Source organism: Anomalospiza imberbis, chromosome 13 (assembly GCF_031753505.1).
Source record: "Anomalospiza imberbis isolate Cuckoo-Finch-1a 21T00152 chromosome 13, ASM3175350v1, whole genome shotgun sequence".
In the NCBI taxonomy this organism is placed as follows: Eukaryota; Metazoa; Chordata; class Aves; order Passeriformes; family Viduidae; genus Anomalospiza; species Anomalospiza imberbis.
The window spans coordinates 7,975,279-7,994,047 of record NC_089693.1 but is presented as its reverse complement, the minus strand read 5'-3'; the positions used below and the strand labels follow the sequence as shown (position 1 = coordinate 7,994,047).

The 18,769-nt window shown below is 45.0% G+C and overlaps 1 protein-coding gene across 1 annotated transcript; it reads right to left on the bottom strand.

The window, feature by feature from the left end:
• Nucleotides 1–244: 244 nt before the first annotated feature.
• On the bottom strand, nucleotides 245–17,593 carry TICRR (TOPBP1 interacting checkpoint and replication regulator). The gene is made up of 22 exons (XM_068203750.1): nucleotides 16,893–17,593; nucleotides 16,056–16,341; nucleotides 15,245–15,486; nucleotides 14,743–14,986; nucleotides 14,117–14,252; nucleotides 13,305–13,447; nucleotides 12,390–12,602; nucleotides 11,584–11,732; nucleotides 10,750–10,844; nucleotides 10,298–10,391; nucleotides 10,057–10,136; nucleotides 9,498–9,734; nucleotides 8,984–9,080; nucleotides 8,691–8,763; nucleotides 7,867–8,007; nucleotides 7,269–7,359; nucleotides 6,684–6,745; nucleotides 5,738–5,893; nucleotides 4,852–5,009; nucleotides 2,343–4,644; nucleotides 1,022–1,126; nucleotides 245–680 (listed from the first exon to the last, which is right to left on the bottom strand). Exons 1-22 carry the CDS (start codon nucleotides 17,538–17,540, stop codon nucleotides 562–564), a joined length of 5,871 nt encoding a protein of 1,956 aa, XP_068059851.1. The 5' UTR covers nucleotides 17,541–17,593; the 3' UTR covers nucleotides 245–561.
• Nucleotides 17,594–18,769: the final 1,176 nt, after the last annotated feature.

Sequence of the window (18,769 nt, the reverse complement as noted above, 5' to 3'; positions counted from 1 at the left end):
TTCCCAGTTAAATTATCTTTCTCCTTTTCTGTACTCTTGGCACTTGGCTAATTAATTAATCCACTTGTTATTTTCCCACTAAGCTGTGGCAAACTGGAAGCAATTAACAGAGGAATCCATTTAGTATGAGGACAAGACACAGCAGGAGCACGCAGCTTGTTCTGTACCCATTCGCCTCCAGCATCCTCCTTCCTGCAGCCCACATCCCTCAAGCCAAATACCAATTCTGGATTAAAGGACACAATGAAAATTCCTATCAGTTTATTTTACAAGAAAGCTGTAGAAAAATGACAATTCTCCCTCTTGACCTGGGAGAATTGGACCTTCAATGCAGAACTCACTCTAAGGTTCCACTAGCAAAAAGACCAAGCTAGGCTTTGAATGGATGGAAGAAACCATAAATTTTTAGAGTGGTCCTTATTTCTACTGCCATGTGCTTGCATCCAGTGTCCTACCAACACAAGGCAGCTCCAGTCTAGCACCAAATACCAGTCTTTGTTAGAAGGTGTGTTGTATAGCTGGGATAATACAAAGTTTCTCATGCTAGCCTGGCTCCAAACTTCAGCTGAGCAGCTTTTTCCGTGAGTAAGTCCTACTAAGGCGACGCCTCCTGGAAACCATGATGTGGAATGGAGACAGCTCCTGGTTGGCAGTAATTTGGACAGCATCAGATTCCTCTTCTACAAAAACAGAAAGAGTACATGAAAGCCACAGTTTACCAGAATTCACTGGTGATTCCAAGAAGCCAAATACCAAGTGGAGACAACAAGAACTGGAAGTTGCAGTTCCCATGTAGCTACTCTCTTCATTCTGCAGCTATTCTCTCCTTCCAAACTTCCCATTTCATGCCAAGTTTCTTGTAAGCGTGTGAGATCGAGACACTGAACACAGCAGTGGCAGGTACAGATTTTCTGCCCAGAGCCCAACCCCCAGTACAGAATGATGTAGTTCTTACTAGCTGGAGGCAAGCAGAGAGCACAGCCAGTGTGCTCGAGCCCAGCCTTTCCTCTCCCGTGCTTACCTTGAACACGCTTCCTCTGAGCCGACGGTGGGGACAGCAGTGGAGACTGGGTCAGGGCTCGAAGGCTGCTGGCAGAAAGTCCACTCTTCAAGGGTGGAGTGGAGCCTGGAGAAGCACAGTGAGATGCTGCAGCAAAACCACTCAGCAACTCAAATGTTAAGTCTCACACACAGCCTTTATGCTACCTCAAAAGTGACATCAGTATAAGTGATACTTTGAGTTTATCTGAAATAAACTCTAGGCTGTCACAGTGGTGTTTTAGCATTTGAGAAAGGTAAATGGCAGTCTGGAATCAGCTCTTAGCACATTTAATTTTCTTAGCTGTTTAGCAGAAAATCACTTCACTTGTATTAAACACAGGTAAGTCACATTTCCTGGAAGAAAACTGCTACAACCACAATGACATAGAAATACAAACACAAGGTCTGTAGGTACAGAAAGTCTCTTACAGGACCATCTTAAGGCTAAGCACTGCTATTATTTCATGTCCTGAATACGGATTAATGTTGATTCAAGGTTTGGCCTTTTTTCTGTGATGATGTTGAGTAAAACACTGCCTCTGTATACAAATCTTTCCTTGCAAGAGAAAACATGCACCAAACTTAGTGCAATGACTACAGAACAACACCTGCCACAGCCCCCTGTAATTTGTACAACAATACTGGATTAAGTATTTGCAATTCACAAGGCCTTGTTTACAGAGCTGAACAGCCTGTTTCACCAAGGTTGGCTGAATTGTCTGTACCCACAGCAAAAGCAGAGAGGCAGCTTAAACCTGTACACCTCCTGATACATTATTGCTAGCAAGGGAAAAATTTCTGGTAGCACTTTCAAGTGGCCAACCACCACAGGCAGAGAAAGCTGGAGCAGCAATAAACACCAACATCCACAGGACTAACACCACCAAGATTCCAGTCTGAAGCACTGAAACAGCCAAGCTTTACACTTAAGATTGTTGGCTCTTTGGCTTCAGAGCTGAATGCTGGGCAGAAACAGGCAGTGGCATCAACACAAACCTGAACAAATCACCAGCTGGTTGCAACTGTGAACCTCTCTCCTCAAGTTCTCAAACTTTCCTTTTAGTTCCTCCAGCTTTCTGCTCTTTTATATTTCTCTGATCTCTCTCCCATCATTACTACTACTCATATCCAGTCTGCCTCTCCACATAATTATCTTCCATGTAATCTACAAGTCACTCCCCTTTCACCTCACTCTCCCTCAGATAATTACATGGGAAACAACTGTGTTCTTGTTTTAGTCTAACCCCCATTTTTAACCACAGCTGAATTTCAGTGGAGTGTCTTTCATGCCATTTAATTACCTGACAAAAGGAAGACATCATCATCCCCTAGGCAACCCTGCTGCTCCAGTGTTTTGAGGGCACATGCTCCTGGTTTCTCAGAAAGTACAGAGTCTGTCCTTGATTTACTTCTGTTGCCCTCATCTGTGGAAAAGCCAGTGAGATCCAAGCTGCCCCTGTCAGGACACAATCTCTTGGCACTGTGATTCTCCTCCTTTTCTGGTGACAGGTAAGTAAAGACGCGCTTCCGAGATTTCAAGCCAAAAGTTCCCGTGGCAGAGTCCTCATCAGCCCTCGATTCAGAGTCACTAGGAGATGCCTGATCCTGGAGCCTGCAAATCCCTTCCAGTTCAAATTCCCCAAGAGTATTTGTCACTTTGCTGCTGCAGTGTTCTGAGATCCTCATCGTTCTCTCTATGCCTGCTGACGCCCGTGTCCGATCATCGGCATTCCTCTCGCTCTGACCACAGCTCACACTAGCAGTGCTGCCTGCTGCTCTCTTCCTCCGAGGCCAGTCATTGATGGCATCAGGAGTAGTCTTCCCCTTCTGCTTTGGAGAAGGTGTTTGGAGAACTGCTGCTTCCAATGGGAAGGGGGAGGTGACAGTAGATGCACAGCTTGTTGGGGTGTATGCCTGGCATATGTAGGTTTGTCCTGCAGCTTTCCCAGGTGTACTATGGAAAGAACGGCAGCAAGATGGGGAAACACAGGCAGCTGCTAGTTTTCCTGGGTGCTTGCTGCACCAGGTCATAGCAAATTCACTGAAGGGGCTTTCTCCTCCCCTGGGTTTGCTGGCACCTGCTTCAGGTTGAACTTCCAAGGATGAGGAAGAGCCAATTTTCTTAATGCGAAGCTTGGGCAGGCCTGAAGCTTGCATTTCAATTTCCACTTCATAGGTCGGTGGGCTGGCAGAGGGAAGTTTGCCACGACTTTCAGGAGTCGAGAACTTGGCTGCAAACTGAGGCTCTCCCATGCGAGCCGCAGCCTCCCGCTGCCTCCTGTCTGCAGTGCAGCGTAAGGAATAGGCAGGAGGAGACTTCTGCATAGGAGGCGAAGTATTCAGGGCAGATCTGGAGCGCCTCTTGAGACTTGGAGCCTTCAGTCCCATATATTCTTCCCTCAGCACAGTCCTTGCTTCCAAGTCATCACTGACTGTTTGCAAATCGCTCAGGAAGGACTCACAGGTGTTTGCACTGCAGTTCTCCCCCTTAACTGATGGCTCACAGTCTCTCTCAGCATTCTGTGCATGTTCCTGCCCTCCAGCAAAAGGCTTTGGAGACAAATGGTTTTCCAAGTCCTCTCTTGAAGGAGACTTTTGACACACTCTATCCATCTGTTTATTTTTCTCCAATACAGAAGTATCTTCAGTAACTTGGGACTGATGAAGCTGAAGGCTTTCCACAGAACAGTTACCACCACTGCCTTGACAACCGTCCTCATTTTCTGTAAGTGTTGCACATGTGAGGCTCTCTCCTCTAGAACCTGGTTCACCTTTGGCCTGCTTGGGTGTGTGAAGCGGGGACCTCAGTGAAGTGCCAGTAATACCTGGTATCTTTTGAGAAGATGGTTTAGATGCACCAGGTTCCCAGTCAACCTCGCCAGCCTTCGTATGGGAAGCAGAGCAGCTTGTCACAGTGTTTGTGGAACTTTCACGGAGTGGAGGATTGCAGAGAGGCTCTGGCCTCACAGCAAGTTGAGGTATTTCTGTACTCAGTGGGCTGGTACATAACTTTGAACCTGGATCTTCAAGTTTCCTAGGTGTCCTTTTAGGTGCTTGAGATAACTGGTCTGACTGCATCTGAATTTCCTTTGTGAGGATTTGCCTCCGAGCACTAACTTCAGATGGTAATTTTGAGAGGTATCTCAAGGAACGTCTTGGAGTCTGAAGTTCTGTAAAACACTTTTCTTGGGTGGCAGAGGGGGGAGTGGCAGTTGGATTTGAATCTGTTGGAGGTAATACAGAGGCATTAAGCTCTGTGAACCCTTCACATTTTGGTGTTTGCCAGCCAGGCTCTTTGCAAGGAGGGGAAAGTGTTAGAGCTGCACAACAGTCCTCAGCAGTTACTTGCAGTAAGTGAACCCTCCTGTTGTCAGTTAGCGCAGATGGAGACTTGAGCCTTTGTGCAAGATCAGAAAAGCACTTTCCCAAACATTTAGCTACATTCTGCTTAGCTGCTGGACTTTTGCCAGGTGTCTTCTCAAGCTTTTTGCCCGGTGTCTTCTCAAGCATTGTCCTGTGGACAATGCGAGGCGATCTCCTTGGGAGATTACTGGCAGAATTTAGTGGCTTCTGGGCAAATTTATGAGGTGTTTTTCTAGGAGTCTGCAGGGGAAAAATAATAAATTAAAGAATCATGCTTGTTCTACTCCAGGAGTATTACCTATCCATCTTCATATTTACTTCCCAAGATTTGAAACATAAAAAACCCATCGGATGAGACTTAACAAACACTAAATTTAAGATGCTGATGAACGGAGGAGAAAACAAGGATGGGAAGAAAGAGAAAGGGAGGTAGGTAACTGTTTCTACCTGACATGAGGTAAGCTCCTCTAAGTGTAAGGAATCTTTTCTTGTTCTCCTCCTTCCAGGTGAATGCTTCCCTGCAGGACTACACATGTCAATGACTGCACCAAAGAAAAACCTCTTGGGAGTCTGGACAGGGGGGCTCTCTGAATGCTGGTTAAGGCCTATAGAATGGAACAGTACAATTTAACTAACACAAAGTAACGTGCCACAATTGTCTGAATCACGTCAGTTGTGTGGAAAAGTAGTGTAAAAAGCTCATATCCCTGGCATGTTCTTTTCTAACCAAGAGTTAAAGCTTCACCAGAATTATTGTTATTTCCCATTATGAAATGAATACCCATCTTTAGAAACAGTGCTTCAATGGTAAAAAAAGGTATAAAATACCTCAGCCTCTTATTCTATTTATAGCTTGTAGCTTTAGATAGTTCTGGTTCATGACTAAGGATTCTAATAAGTAGAATATAAAGAACTAAATGTCACCATTTTTAGCTGATAATCCTACTGAGAAAGCCTGCAAAGAAGATCCCATCAGTCATTGCTTTATGCTGCCACAGAGTAAGCTATAGGATTTCTGTCCCATATTTTACAAGGATTTCACTGCTTTTAAGGAATGCAGACTGACAATCAGTGTCATTCTGTTAGATGGGCCTGACCGGTTTGTTAAGTTGGCAGTGAATTCATCATAGAAATAGCTGCCTTACCATCCTCAAAATTCAGATTACCAATTAAAAAATAATTACTGAGGATGAATTTCTGTCTATGGATGATATTACATGACAGCTCTTAGCTTCTTACAGCCTCTTGTAGAGCCAAATCAAATCAAACTCAGAGCTATCCATGCCAGCTTTTCAGATCAGCAGTATCAGTCTGCTCAAATGCCACTCAGTACCTTCTACATCCTGCCGTTTACAGCTCTCCTTTTCTTGTCCCTGGTGGAGGTGCTGTGAATTTTTTGAGCTGGGCTGTGTAGTGGAATAGAAAGCACCAGAGCAGGTCCTATTCAAAGACAGCTGTTTGATGCGTGGGCTTCTTCTCAAACCTGCTTCTGAAAAGGCAAGGACATTGGAGACTGAGCCTTCTTTCCCCCTCAGCAATGGGCACATCATCAGGAACAGTTCTCAACTGCAAGGAACATACTCTCAGAAGAAACTCCTCTCCAGATGCCTATCTCACCCAGGAAGGCAAGCAGGTGAAGCAAAGGTTCAGTTTTCTTACAGATTTGGAATATTTACGCATACAAATCTCCTAAAGTATGATGCCCCTCCTCTAACTCATGATTATTCTCATTCCTCTTTAGCAATGACATGGAAAGGAATGCTAGAAAAGCCACGTTCAATGCAAGTTACATCCAAGTTAAAAGATGGGTTAATTATCTTGCCCCTTTTTCCAGCAATTTCATTTTCCTTCTTGTCCAGACATGCTGGTTTTTTTCTTCCCTTCTGGGGAAAAGAACAGCAGTAGCCAACATAAGAGACACTCCCCAGAGACAGGTGGCTGTCTGTTACAGCAGAAATCAGAGCAGGGTCACAGCACAACATGGTGAAATTACATTAAAAATAAGCATGTGCTGGTTTGACAGTAATTACAGCAGCTCAGAATCTTGTTCGCCCTTCAAGTCCTTCACATTTTTTCATTGTGAAGGAAAGACTATCTACCTCTCTTTCTTAACTTAAACTGTACAGAGCTGTTAAAGCAGTGAGCAGCAAGTGGTTCTGTCAGAACAGAACAGTACAACACTTTTGGACTGACTTCTAATGAATTAGCCAAATCAAAGCACACTCTTCTTACAAGCTATGACACAGCCAAACCACCTTTAATGAAAAATCAGTGCTTACCATATATGGCCTTCTCTGGAGATTCTTCTACAACACGAGTGTCACAACCTGGATCAGAAGACCTTGAGAAACAACAGACATTTGGGGTTTAGCATACTGAGCATTTACAGGAACAGAACTTGCCACAGAGACTGAGAAGCAGTGCTCTATTCTACACCAATACATTGCTTTATGGGCTACTCTAAGCGAGCAACCAGCAAGCACTTTGCCTCCTATTGACATGTAATTGAGTACGGGTAGCTCCCTAGATGTACAGGTAACAGCTCTACATGAAAGAAAATGCTACAGTTCAGCCTGGAGTCCACAAAATACAGCAGGAGCCTTTTCTTCTGAAGCTCTTGAATCAGTAACTGAACCTAAACAGACATTAGCTGCAGGAATTAAAGCAGCCTGAATTACATGATGAAGCAAGCAGCATTTCCCCCCACATAAGCAATGACATTTAGCCTCCACTGGTTCTCTTACTGCCTTAAGTGAAAATTTTCTTTGACTGCAACAAGACCTGATAATTCTGCTCATAGCCATTAATTAGACATCCATTAATTAGACAGCAAATAGTTACTAAGAAATTCAGAAAGAACTCACCGGCCTTTGATCTGCTTGTGTAGCAGTCTCCTGGACACCTGCTTGTGTAGTGGTGTTTCTGCAACTCTCTTGGTCAGTAACTTGCGATGATCTAAAAATCATGCAAGAGCTGTAACATCACACAATTATAAAGCACTTGGAACAAATAAATACATACAGTTTTGTACAGGCTTCAGCTTAAGAATGACAACAGTCATTTTTAAGTCAATATAGAACCACTGTGCTGTCTTCCAGCACTCACAAGCTATCATTATTTCAGTCCAGTGTCTACACCTCCCTCCCAATCCCTCAATATTTTACCATGTCAGACATTGTTAACCTACTGAGATAACTTTCATTATTCATCTTTATTTCACAGATCCTTTTTTAACCAAGCATTTTTAACTTTAATTTTCTTTATGAGATGTAAAGAGTTCAGTAAAAATAGGTTTCAGTTTTAATACCATCATTATTCACCCTCCAAACACCACAGCAATGACCTCCTTTTATCCGTTATTGAAAACTGATCATAATTGTTTCATAGAATTGAGAATGCAAAAATAGGAATTTTAGCAAAAGCTCTTCCACAACAATCCTACATGTGCAAGTCATATCCTACCTCTGCTGCCCTCACTGGTGCATTTGTATTTTAGGCCTTCCACAGCAGATACTGACTGGCTTCTAAGCATCTTTTTCAGCGACCTTTTTGATGGTGAAAGTATCTCTTCATTGAAGAGATTCCTCCTTACCTTTGTAACCTCTGTGAGACAAGAAAAGCAAGAAAAGATCAGATTACAAGGAAAAGCAGAAGAAAAAAAAGAAAGGAAAACAATACAAAGATAATTTTGTCAAGCCACTAGGGACAGAACAATATACCAGCATAGAAAGACAACTTTTTAGCGGCAAAAGCTTTGAAAAGTCGTTTTTCCTGCTACTGGAACATGACCTCCTCTAAATCCATTCCAGCCTTCTCTTCTGAATTTGTATTATTTGCATTATTCCAGCAATAAGCTACAAGCAGATGCCATAGCAGAAAACGCAGTGTCCCATATGGAACGTGAGGTGCACTACAAAATCTCCACCAAAGCACATCTTGGTTCAGAGAACACATGTGAAATTCATTTTTATGAAGTATTTGTGGGGATAGATCCTATTTTCATATATAGTTCATTCTTGTCCCCATTTTCTTTTCAGGACAGAGAAGTTGGAAATAATTTCAAGAGTCAAGGTTTTCTTTTGAGGACACGAAATTTAAGTTTTCTGCGTATGAGTACACAGAATACCACATTTTTTTTTCCTCTCAAAGTTTTTGCACAACTCAGCAAAACTTCCTTCAGATTTCCAGCATGCTTCAGCATAATTTCATCATGGCTCAGTAAAATTTACAGGGACAACATGTGCTGAAGATGCACCTTTCCATGAACAAGCCAGAAGTCAATATACCTTGCACTGCCTCTTTCTGCAACAAAGGCATCTGCTGGGACTTCTCAGTGGCAAGGTAAGAATGCAAGTTCTCCTGAAACAAATGAGAAATCAGCCTCAGCAGCAGTGCAATGTTATGTTTAAGTATGAATATTAACTACAAGCTCTGAACCACACATTATTGCAATTTTTCCTTCGAAACAATGTGACCTCTGTACAGCTGATACAGGGCACACTTACTAAGGGAATACAGAGCAAGAGTTTTTGCAGTCAAGCATCACAACTCACAGACAATCCTTCTGGAAGAGTTTTACCTTTCTGATGGGGTTCTTGGCTACCTTGGGAATCTCAATTTGGCGCAAGTTCTGTGGTGCTTCTGTCATGCTCCTGTGTCTGGCTAATACATTATTCCTTCAGAAAACACACAAAAATTAAGTTAAAATAAGATCAACAGCACAGTTATCAACCTACTGACAATTAAACTTAGGTATGACTCGAGAGATAGGATGTGTTTACCTTAATTCAAATTGCAAACTACATTGGTACCTCACTTACTACAACACTGGGATATATTTTGCAATATAAAAAGCTATTCCTAAGGTTGGTATTGGAATTCATTCACAATTTGCTAACATGAACACAGAATCCCCAACACAGATCTCCAGTAGATCACTTTTAACTTTAACAACACAGGTCAGCTACTACAGAGCATAGCACACTTTTCCTCTCACGGAAGATGCTCCCGAAATCTACTTTTGCATAAGATACAAATACAGAATCAAGACTGTATTTTTTATAGTCAACAAAATTCCTGTTTGGAATTACTACCTTCTCTTTTTGGCAGATCTGGTGCGCAGCTCCTCCAGCTGATCACTCTCAGTGCAAACAGCACTGGGAGTTAAGACAGATGTTAAAGAGGGAGGAAGGCCTGGAGATTTGCTATCCAGAGTCATGGAGTCATCACTGAAGAAGTCTGAAGGCAGAACAGATGCCAGTTTCTGAGGTATTTGTGTACCCAGACCATAATAAATATCTCCAAGGATCTTCGGTATAGAATTCATATACCTGGAACACCAGAGAGAACACACATGAAATACACATCTCCTCAAAACTTAGGTTACTTCAAACCCAAGATGTGAACTAAATCCTTGTTCTTACATGTCAATACAAAAACAACAAACTGAATATCAACTGAGTTTTTAAATTAGTTTACTTGCTTATCAGCTACCTTTTCTTTAGCCAAAATATAAGTGTAATAAAGAGAACACATCTAAAATTTCTGAGAATTACAAAGTAAATCAAAACTGTTGATTGCTCTCTAGTCACAGACAACATCCAACCCAAACCACAGTCCCCAGCAATACGTAAGCCATGACAAATAACTTACAATTCTAATATTTCCTCTAGAAACTTTGTAAGATAGGCTGGGTCTTCAGTCAGACATAAAATGCGCAGCATATCTGTCACCTGGAAGAGAAGGTCAGGTGGCAAAATGGATTAACGTGTGACAGCTGCAACACCAGATATTTTAGTAAGGAAGTGTTAGTGTAAAATCAAAGGAATAGCAGGTTCCAGGTCCACATTTCTAGTGCCATGCAGAAACACAACCTGGTTTATACTTTACTTGCCTCTTCTAACAGCTGCTCCATTTCCTCAGCGTTGCTTTGCAGCGAAGGGCACTGAAGGCACAACTCAAGGCGCAAAAATACCTGAAGTCGGCACCTAAGGAAACAAGTAATTACCCACCACCTCTTTTTCTACTGGAAACAGCAGATTTGCTGCAAAAGGTGTGCTCAAAAAAGCAATGGGAAGGGAAGTGGTTCCTTTTGACAGCAGTATTTAGTTAGCATTTCATTTGGGTGGCAAGGGAGATACCTCACTCCAGATACAGGCTGCAGTGCTTATCACACAGCACGGGTATATTTGCATTTAATGAAATGGTTTTACTGCAACCAGAGATTACTCTTGAAATATTCGCCCCATGTAAATACTTTTCCAGTGGTACAAAAAAGCCACCATTAAAAACTGCTAACCAACTCCACAGTATCTCAGAAGCTGAAGTAAATACAGAGTCTCGTACTCTCTGACTTTGGTCTCCTTCTGTGAGCCTTGCTGTTGTCTGAGCATTTTGCTGGTCTTCAGGAGACGGTTTCTGACTCTTTCCACACAGGCCACCTGCAGACACATAATGACAGAAGGAACTTCAAAATTGTTCCCTGTCTGCAGGGCAGGTTCTTTCTATGTCCCCCAGTTACCACCCCAACCTATTCTTTTGGAAGTACAGTTTTTTCCTTTCCTTTCAAGGAAAGGAATTACTTTTCCTTTCAGTAGCAGAGTTTTAACATAAAACAACTTAGACCTTGAAATCACAAGAGGTCTCTTGCTTGCAGCTTCAGGCCTTCTTCACTCTGGATCCACTCTGGATTTGTTTCTCACAGTGTTTTTGGTAAATTAATCACAGGTTTACCCGTTTTGGTTTAAGATTATTGTAAGATTAAGTTAGCAGTGCTAAAGATTGTAAGAAATAGCTTGAAACAATTTCTCTTACCTGACAAAGCCAGGCCTAGATTTGCCATGTAATGCAAAAATAAAAGATGCACCTTTAAAATACAGTTTGCAAGAATGTGTTTTTTAAAATATTGTCTTTGAAATCAGAATTTGTAAGGAGGTCAATGTAAAGAAAAGATGTCTTGCAACGTTTAGCAAAGTTGTAAACTGATAACTGAACTGGATTTCCCTATATTTTTTACAAGCATCCAGCTTTCCACTATTGAGTCCTCACAGATAGAAGCAGTCAGTGACCATAGTGCACCTCCACGTAAAACTTCAGGGAACATGAAGGAAAGGTAGCCCAGAATAGTAACAATTCTAACTTCCAGAACAGTAACAACCCTGCCCACATGCTCTCACCTACCTCTTTCTCTTTGGCATCTTGTATTTTCAAGAACCTTTTAATGGCCATGATCATATTCTGGGCACACACAGGTGAGGGAATTCCCTCAGCAACAGCCTTCTGATAGCTTGCAGTCAAGTGGGACTCCAGCTCCTCCTCTGTTTGGAAGTCTGCAAGGAAATGGTCTCTGTTAACTAAATGCATGTTCACCACACCTCCCTGATAAAATACTCACCCCAGCTGAAGCAGGGAACAGAGGAGGTAATAATAAATATTTCATCCAGCAATGATGCAACCAGACCACAGCACACTAACAGAGGCTGTTCCAGGTCCAGGACCATGACATATTATAAGCCAAATCAGTCCTATAAACAACAAAGTTTGCTTAAGATCAGCAAACTTTCAGACTACGGAAGCAGTCAATAAATGTCCTTTATTTCTGCCTAATTAATAACTAGGACTACATTTCCAGTTATACCTTGATGAGTGTTTCCCTCTATTTCTTTTGGTTAAAAAAAATTAAAAAGTAAATCCCTATTGCTTTTTTTTTCAGATGGATACAGGCAAGAAACTAACCCCAGAAGCAGCTACAACACCAGTTTGTAAAGAAATAGAAACTAAATGGCAGAAGAGTGGGGAAAAATGTCTACTCTTTGCCATGCTGAAGATACAGAAACTCAAAGACTTATTTGCTCCTTGGTACTGAATACTCCATTATTATCCTTTGCTCTTCCTTCCATAAAAATCCTCTATGACTGCTGTATCAGGATATCAATAGTTCATATGGCATGTATCAAGACAAAAAGATAACAGGACTTAACACACACCAATTGATATTTTAAGTGCTTTTGCCTTTCCTTCCACCTTTTCATCCAATCTTTTTGCTGAAAGCTTCTGTGGAACCTTCTCATTCACTGCTGGTGGCACAGCATCAGGTTGAAACTTCTGAGCTTTTACATTCAGTCTTGCTACATTGAGCATCTGCAGGGATCTAGGCATGGTCTTCATCTTCTGCCTGACTGGAGTTCGAGGAACCCCACCTGCAATGTCACAAGAGTTCTACCATCAGGCACACTGGGGCAGGAACTCCATGCAAGGTAGAGAGCAACACTAAATTCTGGATTACTGTGACCTTAGTAACCTCCTAGAGGAAAACATGGCCAAAAATGTTAGTATTTCTTTGTGAAATCAACATATAGGCAGTATAGCAGGCAGCTACTTCTCCAAATAAAAAGCCAGGTGCATATTGCTCTGCATAAGAACTTACATAGGTTTAATCAGAAGTTATATATATAGGCAGAAATCTTATGTCTCAGAAATAGAAACAGCTGACAGCAGGACTTGCAGATACATGAAGCCAAGGTAAAGTCAATTGTAGTTAGTGCAGAGAAATGCAATGATTAAACTCTTCTACAAAAAAAGTGCTTTATTTCTCTAATTAGAACAAAATTGAGAGCCTGTAATATTTACTAGTACTTGGAGCAGTCCCCGTTTCAACAGCTAATTAAACTGCAGAGCTCTGCATTCTGCTTTTAACAGCTTTGTCACTCACTACACAGTCCTGAATTACAATAATTTGGGTTCTACTACAGGACTAACCTAATACTAATAAGCAAATGAGAGTGTCCCTAAATAAAAAAAAAAATATCTAAAGCATGATACTACTTAAGAGTACAGATCTCTGGAGTTCATGCATCATCTTTTATTGACAACAAGCACATATAACCCCAAACTGTACATACGTCGTTTTTTGTTATTTCCTGGTCCAGCTGCAGCAGAGGTTTCACTGAATTTTCTCTGGTACAGCTCAGACAGACTTTCTGAGAGCTCCACATCAGATTGGTCTGCACCATCCTTCCTGTTAGCACAAGGAATCTGCAGGAGCCTATATGAAAGAACAATACAGTTATCAAAAAAAGGAGGCATATCCCTTCCTTCCTGTGGACAGAAACAAGGTTTTTCCAGATTCCAGTCTGCAGCAATACAGTGCAAGTAGCACACACTAGTAACTCTTCCAGTACCTGTTCCCCAACACACTTAGGAGATGCAAAAAACCTTAAAATGCTGGAAACAAGCATTATATTAATGTGCAATGGATATGGCACTGACCTGTACCACATAACTAAATGAGCAGCTTTGTGCTTTCTAAACTACCCTGCATTAGGCTCTTTTGTTTCACTCAGCAAGCTCTTTGAAGAAAGCAAGCTTATTCATTCCAAATAAACACCAACTGTGAGAACACAACCACATCTTCATTATCTTGCACTGGATCTTACTATCCCATAGAAGCTGAAATTTGTCATTTCCCAAGTAGCTTAAGGTCATTTTAAGTGACTCCTGAAACTACCAAGATTTTAATCCATGCAAACTGATACTCAAACATCCTGTTCCCAGTTTGTTTTGTCTGTATACCCCACCAAGAGATGAGCACCAGTAAACTGAGTACAGAAACAAAAGCAGCAGAATTCTAGAACTCTAAGCAATGCTACAGCCATACTCCCTTAATAGGAAGCAGAAATCCTTGGTTATTGCTCAGAGACATTCAGAAAAATACCTGAATGACTCCATCAGATCTGAGCTTGCTCCACAGGCATTGGATGCAGGATACCACGCTTCCAGCACTGAAGGATGCCAGCCCCCTGTATGGGACAGCTCCCGTTGGACCCACTCTGGCACTGGAGTTTCTTCTCCTGTACAGACACACATACACAAAAATGAGAAAAGCTGAACTAAGTGGCAGAAGGTCCCAGCCTTCACAGAAGCTCGAAGACAGAGGTTCACAAACCTTTGATCCTGGAGAGACAATGAGAAGATTCACTCCAACACAAAACACTCATGTAAAAGCAACCCCCTGCTGCAGTCCCACCCACAGGCTTTACTGGCCAGGGATGGCCCATGTGACACATTTCAGGAAGCCTCTTTCTAAATGCATATCCTCAGGCACATGTAGCCGTGTTTTATCTGCAAGCTAATGGAAACTAACACTGTCAATAACACAGAAAGCTATACCCATACAGATTTCTTTCTGTATCACATCACAAGGCCTTAGCTACAGATGACACAATGAACAAGCCCCAAAAATGAGACTCCTCAAGGAGAAAGTCATTAACTTTAGGCTTTTTCTACTGCAGATCTGGAGATGATAGAAAGATGGCAAGTTTTGCATTTCCTGACACCTACCCAGACTGGCCAGAGAATCTTCCACTGACATGTCAATTTTACTCAACACACTATTCACAATCTCTGGCAGGTGAGTAGCAGAGTCCTGGGAAGAGTCTTCCACTACAGCTCCTTCAAGGCTGCATCCCTGAATTCCAGCAGTCTTCTCAGGACCAAGCACAGTCAGAACTGCAGTATCCCCAGAAAGAGGTGACAGAATAGCAGTGCAGGGACACCAAGTTTTAGACAGAGATACGTCAGCAATCTGCATTTTAAAAGAAAAAAAAAAGGGAAAAAGAGAAGAGTTTACATTAGCTAGAAATACAGAGACCTAAGGAGCACAGATACTTTACAAGCAGGTTATAGAGTTACATGACCTCAAAAAAAAAGTTCTGAATTTAGTTTCAAATGAGCAATTTGCAGTGCAGTGTCTGTTATTGTCTTCACAACATGATATTGCCACCCCTTTTAGCACAATTCATTTCAGAGCAGGTATTAGTTTAAGGCAAAGAAGAAGACTTACCATGTGCAGTCCTTCAGCCACCAGACTCCTCAAGAGCTGATGAAACAGAGACCTGTTACACTCTCCCTGCTCAGCCTGTGAGCTCTGCAGTATCCAGCTCTCTGTGAGGAAGTGGCCAGCCTGTGCCAAGCTCCAACCCGTCAAGCTTCCCTTCACGACAATGCTGACTGGACACTGCAGCTGGCTTTGGCTCATGGCAAGAGGTTCCAGGATCACAGCACAGCTTTCCTGCTTCTTCCCTCCTGTGCAAGGATAGGATAAAGAAAAAGTCTGAAAGCAACCCTTTGCCATCAAGGTGAAGAGACAACTTCAATGTCAAAAAAGCGAGTTCCAAGATTAAACAGGGAATACACTCTACAGTAAGTGTGTTGCAGAACTGACCGCCTTCCCATGCTCTCAAGGAGCTGAGTGCATGGAAGCACCACTGAAGAAAGACCCCATGCATACTGCACGCTGCTTTATAGCTGATCTGTTTTCTTTGCAAGGGGTTTTTAATCTGTGTTCTTATTTTAGCTAAATCAAATAATTGTATGAGAAAAGGGAGTACACCTCTATAAGGTGGGACCAGCAAAGAGCTCTTCATCCAAACTTCTAGGAGCATGGCAAACTGAAGAGGTTAAATCAGAAACATGGGTTCACAGTCCTCATACCAGAAGTAGAGCACAAGCAGAACTTTAAAAGTAAAACACCTAGGCTTTCAAATATGTGAAGCAATTTCTACACACATTATTCACAAGGGAAGCTCATCAAGGACCCTGCATGAGAGATCAGTTACTAGCATGCACATCTACATTGTACTTTTTTTTATTACCAGGCATGCTGAGAAACAATGTTCCTTCTTGCTGGGGAAACACTGATCGATACAGGGATGGCCTGGAGAACAAACAGTTCAAAGTCCCATCCAGGGGCAGAAGCGTGGCCCAAGGCACAGCCTGTGGCTCTGGGAACCTGGAGTCTCCAGGGAAGCCAGGAGCAGCAGCTGCCCTGGGCTGACTCAAACAGTGCACCAAGGTTTCAGCTGGCAAAATGGTGCCTCCCATCTGACAAATCACTTCAAACATTGTCCAGTAGCCACCATGATCCGGGCATTCGATCAGCTGAAATAAAAGTAACACAGAGGTCCCAAGTTAAGGTTGGCAGTGAGAGAGCTTCCGTGCAAACAAATAAATATTGCACTTTTTCAGAAAAGCTGGCATATGAAACATACCCACAGCATCTAAACACGGTGCCTTCTGAGTGTTTTTATGGACTTTATCAGCCTTCATAAGAACCTAACGAAGTAAATACTATTCCCAGTTAATTAAAAGCTAGCAATATTTTCAAGCCACTTTTTTTTCTAATTTGGTATCTACACACTTGAACTATCAGGCTGCTTATCTGCAATTCTGAACAGGTGTTAACACCCCTCTAAATCAAAGCACAAACCATCCCATCAATAAACACTGTACAGCTACTCCACTGCAGATGTATCTCAGTCTCCACCTGGACGATTCCACTTCAGATTTCAGTCCCTTGCTGAAGATTATGTGGCAGTGAGCGAACGCTGGCGTGGTTCCCTTCCCCCCAAAGATTACTTCTGCCAGAAAGCAGCGTGGCAGATGTCCCGCTAGTGCTCACGGCTGAAAGCTGTGCCGTGTAACCTCGTTACCTGGGCCCAGTCGGCAGTGTCCACCCAGAACAGGGTGATCTTCTGTTCCACAAGCAACTCCTGCACACTCTTGGGCAGGAGTTTCTCCGCCAGCTCCTGCGCCGAGGGCGGCTCTCCAGGGGAGGAGGGGGCGTCGTTGCCCGACACGAACTGCCGGAGCTCCCTCCGCGAGTGCGGGCAGGGGGAGAACAGGAACACGGCGTTCACGAAGCCCTCGGGCGGCGCCTCCGGGGGCTCTCGGGCGGCCAGCCCCGTCCTGCGGCTCCTGCGGGCCGGCTTGGCGGGGGACGCGATCTCCGGGCGGTCCCACTGGAAGTCGAGCAGCGTCTCCTTGAGCCCGCTGTGCGTGAGGGCAGCGCGCGGCGCGGGGCCGGGCAGGGCGGCGGGGGCCCGTGCCCCGAGCCGCTCCGCCAGCTCCTCCTCGAACCGCTCCCAGGCGCGGGGCCCCGGCGGGCGGAACCCACCGCCCCTCGAGGCGCCGCCGCGGCCGCCGAGCGAGTCGAAGAAGCGGAAGGCCCAGCGGAGGCGGGAGAGGCCGAAGCGGCAGCCCAGGAGGGTGAGGAGGCGGAGGGCGCCGCGCTGGAGGCGCTCGCGGCGCGCGGGGCCGGCGGTGTCCAGCAGGAACACGGCGCTGTGCGAGCACGACATGGCGCGGGCCCCTCACGCCGCCGCCGCCATCGCCCGCCCGCTACGGCCGCTCGCGCCCTCGCCTAGCGCGGGCTCCCATTGGCTGCCGCGGAGCGCCCGCCACGCCCACTCCCCGCGCCTCCCCCTCCCATTGGCGGAGAACGGGGAGCGGGAGGGTGGGGCGGTGAGAGGGGTGCTCGCTGCTGATTGGCCAGCCCCGCGGCGAGCGCTGCCATCCCATTGGCGGAAGGCAGTGACGGAGGGGGGCGCGGCCAGCGCGCAGACCGAGCCGATTGGGCGCCGCCACCGGTTTAAAATTTAAAGCCGGCAGGGCGCGCGTGGCGGTGACGTCACTCAGCGTGCGGTGTGACGTCAGCAGGGCGGGGCGGCGCAGGCAGCGCGGGCCGGGCGCGGCGGGGTCCCCGAGCGGCAGCCGGGGCCGAGCGGCGACACCGGCCCGGTCCCGCCCAGCCTGCGCCCGGCAGGCTCCTGCAGTGCCGCTAGAGGACCGCGGCTGCCCGCAGACCGGCACCTCCCCATCCCCGCTGCCGCCCGCGGGCCGCAGGCACAGCGGCACACCAGGGTCCTGCCGATACGGCATCCTCCTTCCCGAGCCTCCCTGGGGGACAGCAGGGACAGCCCCAGGGCCCGCACGGGTGAAATTCATATTCAAATTCAGATTACGTGTTACAAAGAAAAAATGTACTGTTCGGGTGGTCAGGCATTGAAACAGGTTGGGCAGGGAAGTGGTGGAGTCAGCATCCCTGGAGGTGTCCAAGAGGCATCTGCATCTGGCGCTGGGTGACATGGTTTGGGGGTTACAGTGATAATGCTCTGTTGATGGTTAGACTTGATTGTAAAGGCTTCTTCCAAACTTGGCGATTCTGTGAAAAAGCGCAGGGTCAGGGCGCCTGGACAGGATGCTTGTGGAGGACACAGACCCTGGGCTGGGGCTGTCATCAGCTGCCTTGCCCAGGAGCAGCCCCTCTCCGCAGGGCTTGAAGCACGTCTGTCCCCGTGGTGTCAGTGGTCACGGTGTGATCACAGTGGGTAACGGCAGAGGAATCCCCACAGAGCATCCCCACCCAGGTGTCCGCTCCACCCTCGCCTCCAGAGCTTGAACACCCCAGCCCAAACCAGTGTCACCAGCAGCCAGTGGTATTTATAGAGCAACAAAGACAAGGGGCACTAAAGGGCCCATTTGGCTGTGCTGGTGACTGTGAACACAAGTGGGGTTAATGAGCTGGAAC

What these genes read in the sequence shown, in the direction of transcription:
- TICRR (XM_068203750.1), bottom strand. Translation starts at nt 17,540, where the DNA reads ATGTCGTGCTCGCACAGCGCCGTGTTCCTGCTGGACACCGCCGGCCCC. An exon ending in AGCACTTAAAATATCAATTG is followed by an intron (nt 11,733 to 12,389) that starts GTGTGTGTTAAG and finishes ATTTCCTTGCAG; the next exon opens with ACTTCCAAACAGAGGAGGAG. An exon ending in GCAGAAAGAGGCAGTGCAAG is followed by an intron (nt 8,008 to 8,690) that starts GTATATTGACTT and finishes CTTGTCTCACAG; the next exon opens with AGGTTACAAAGGTAAGGAGG.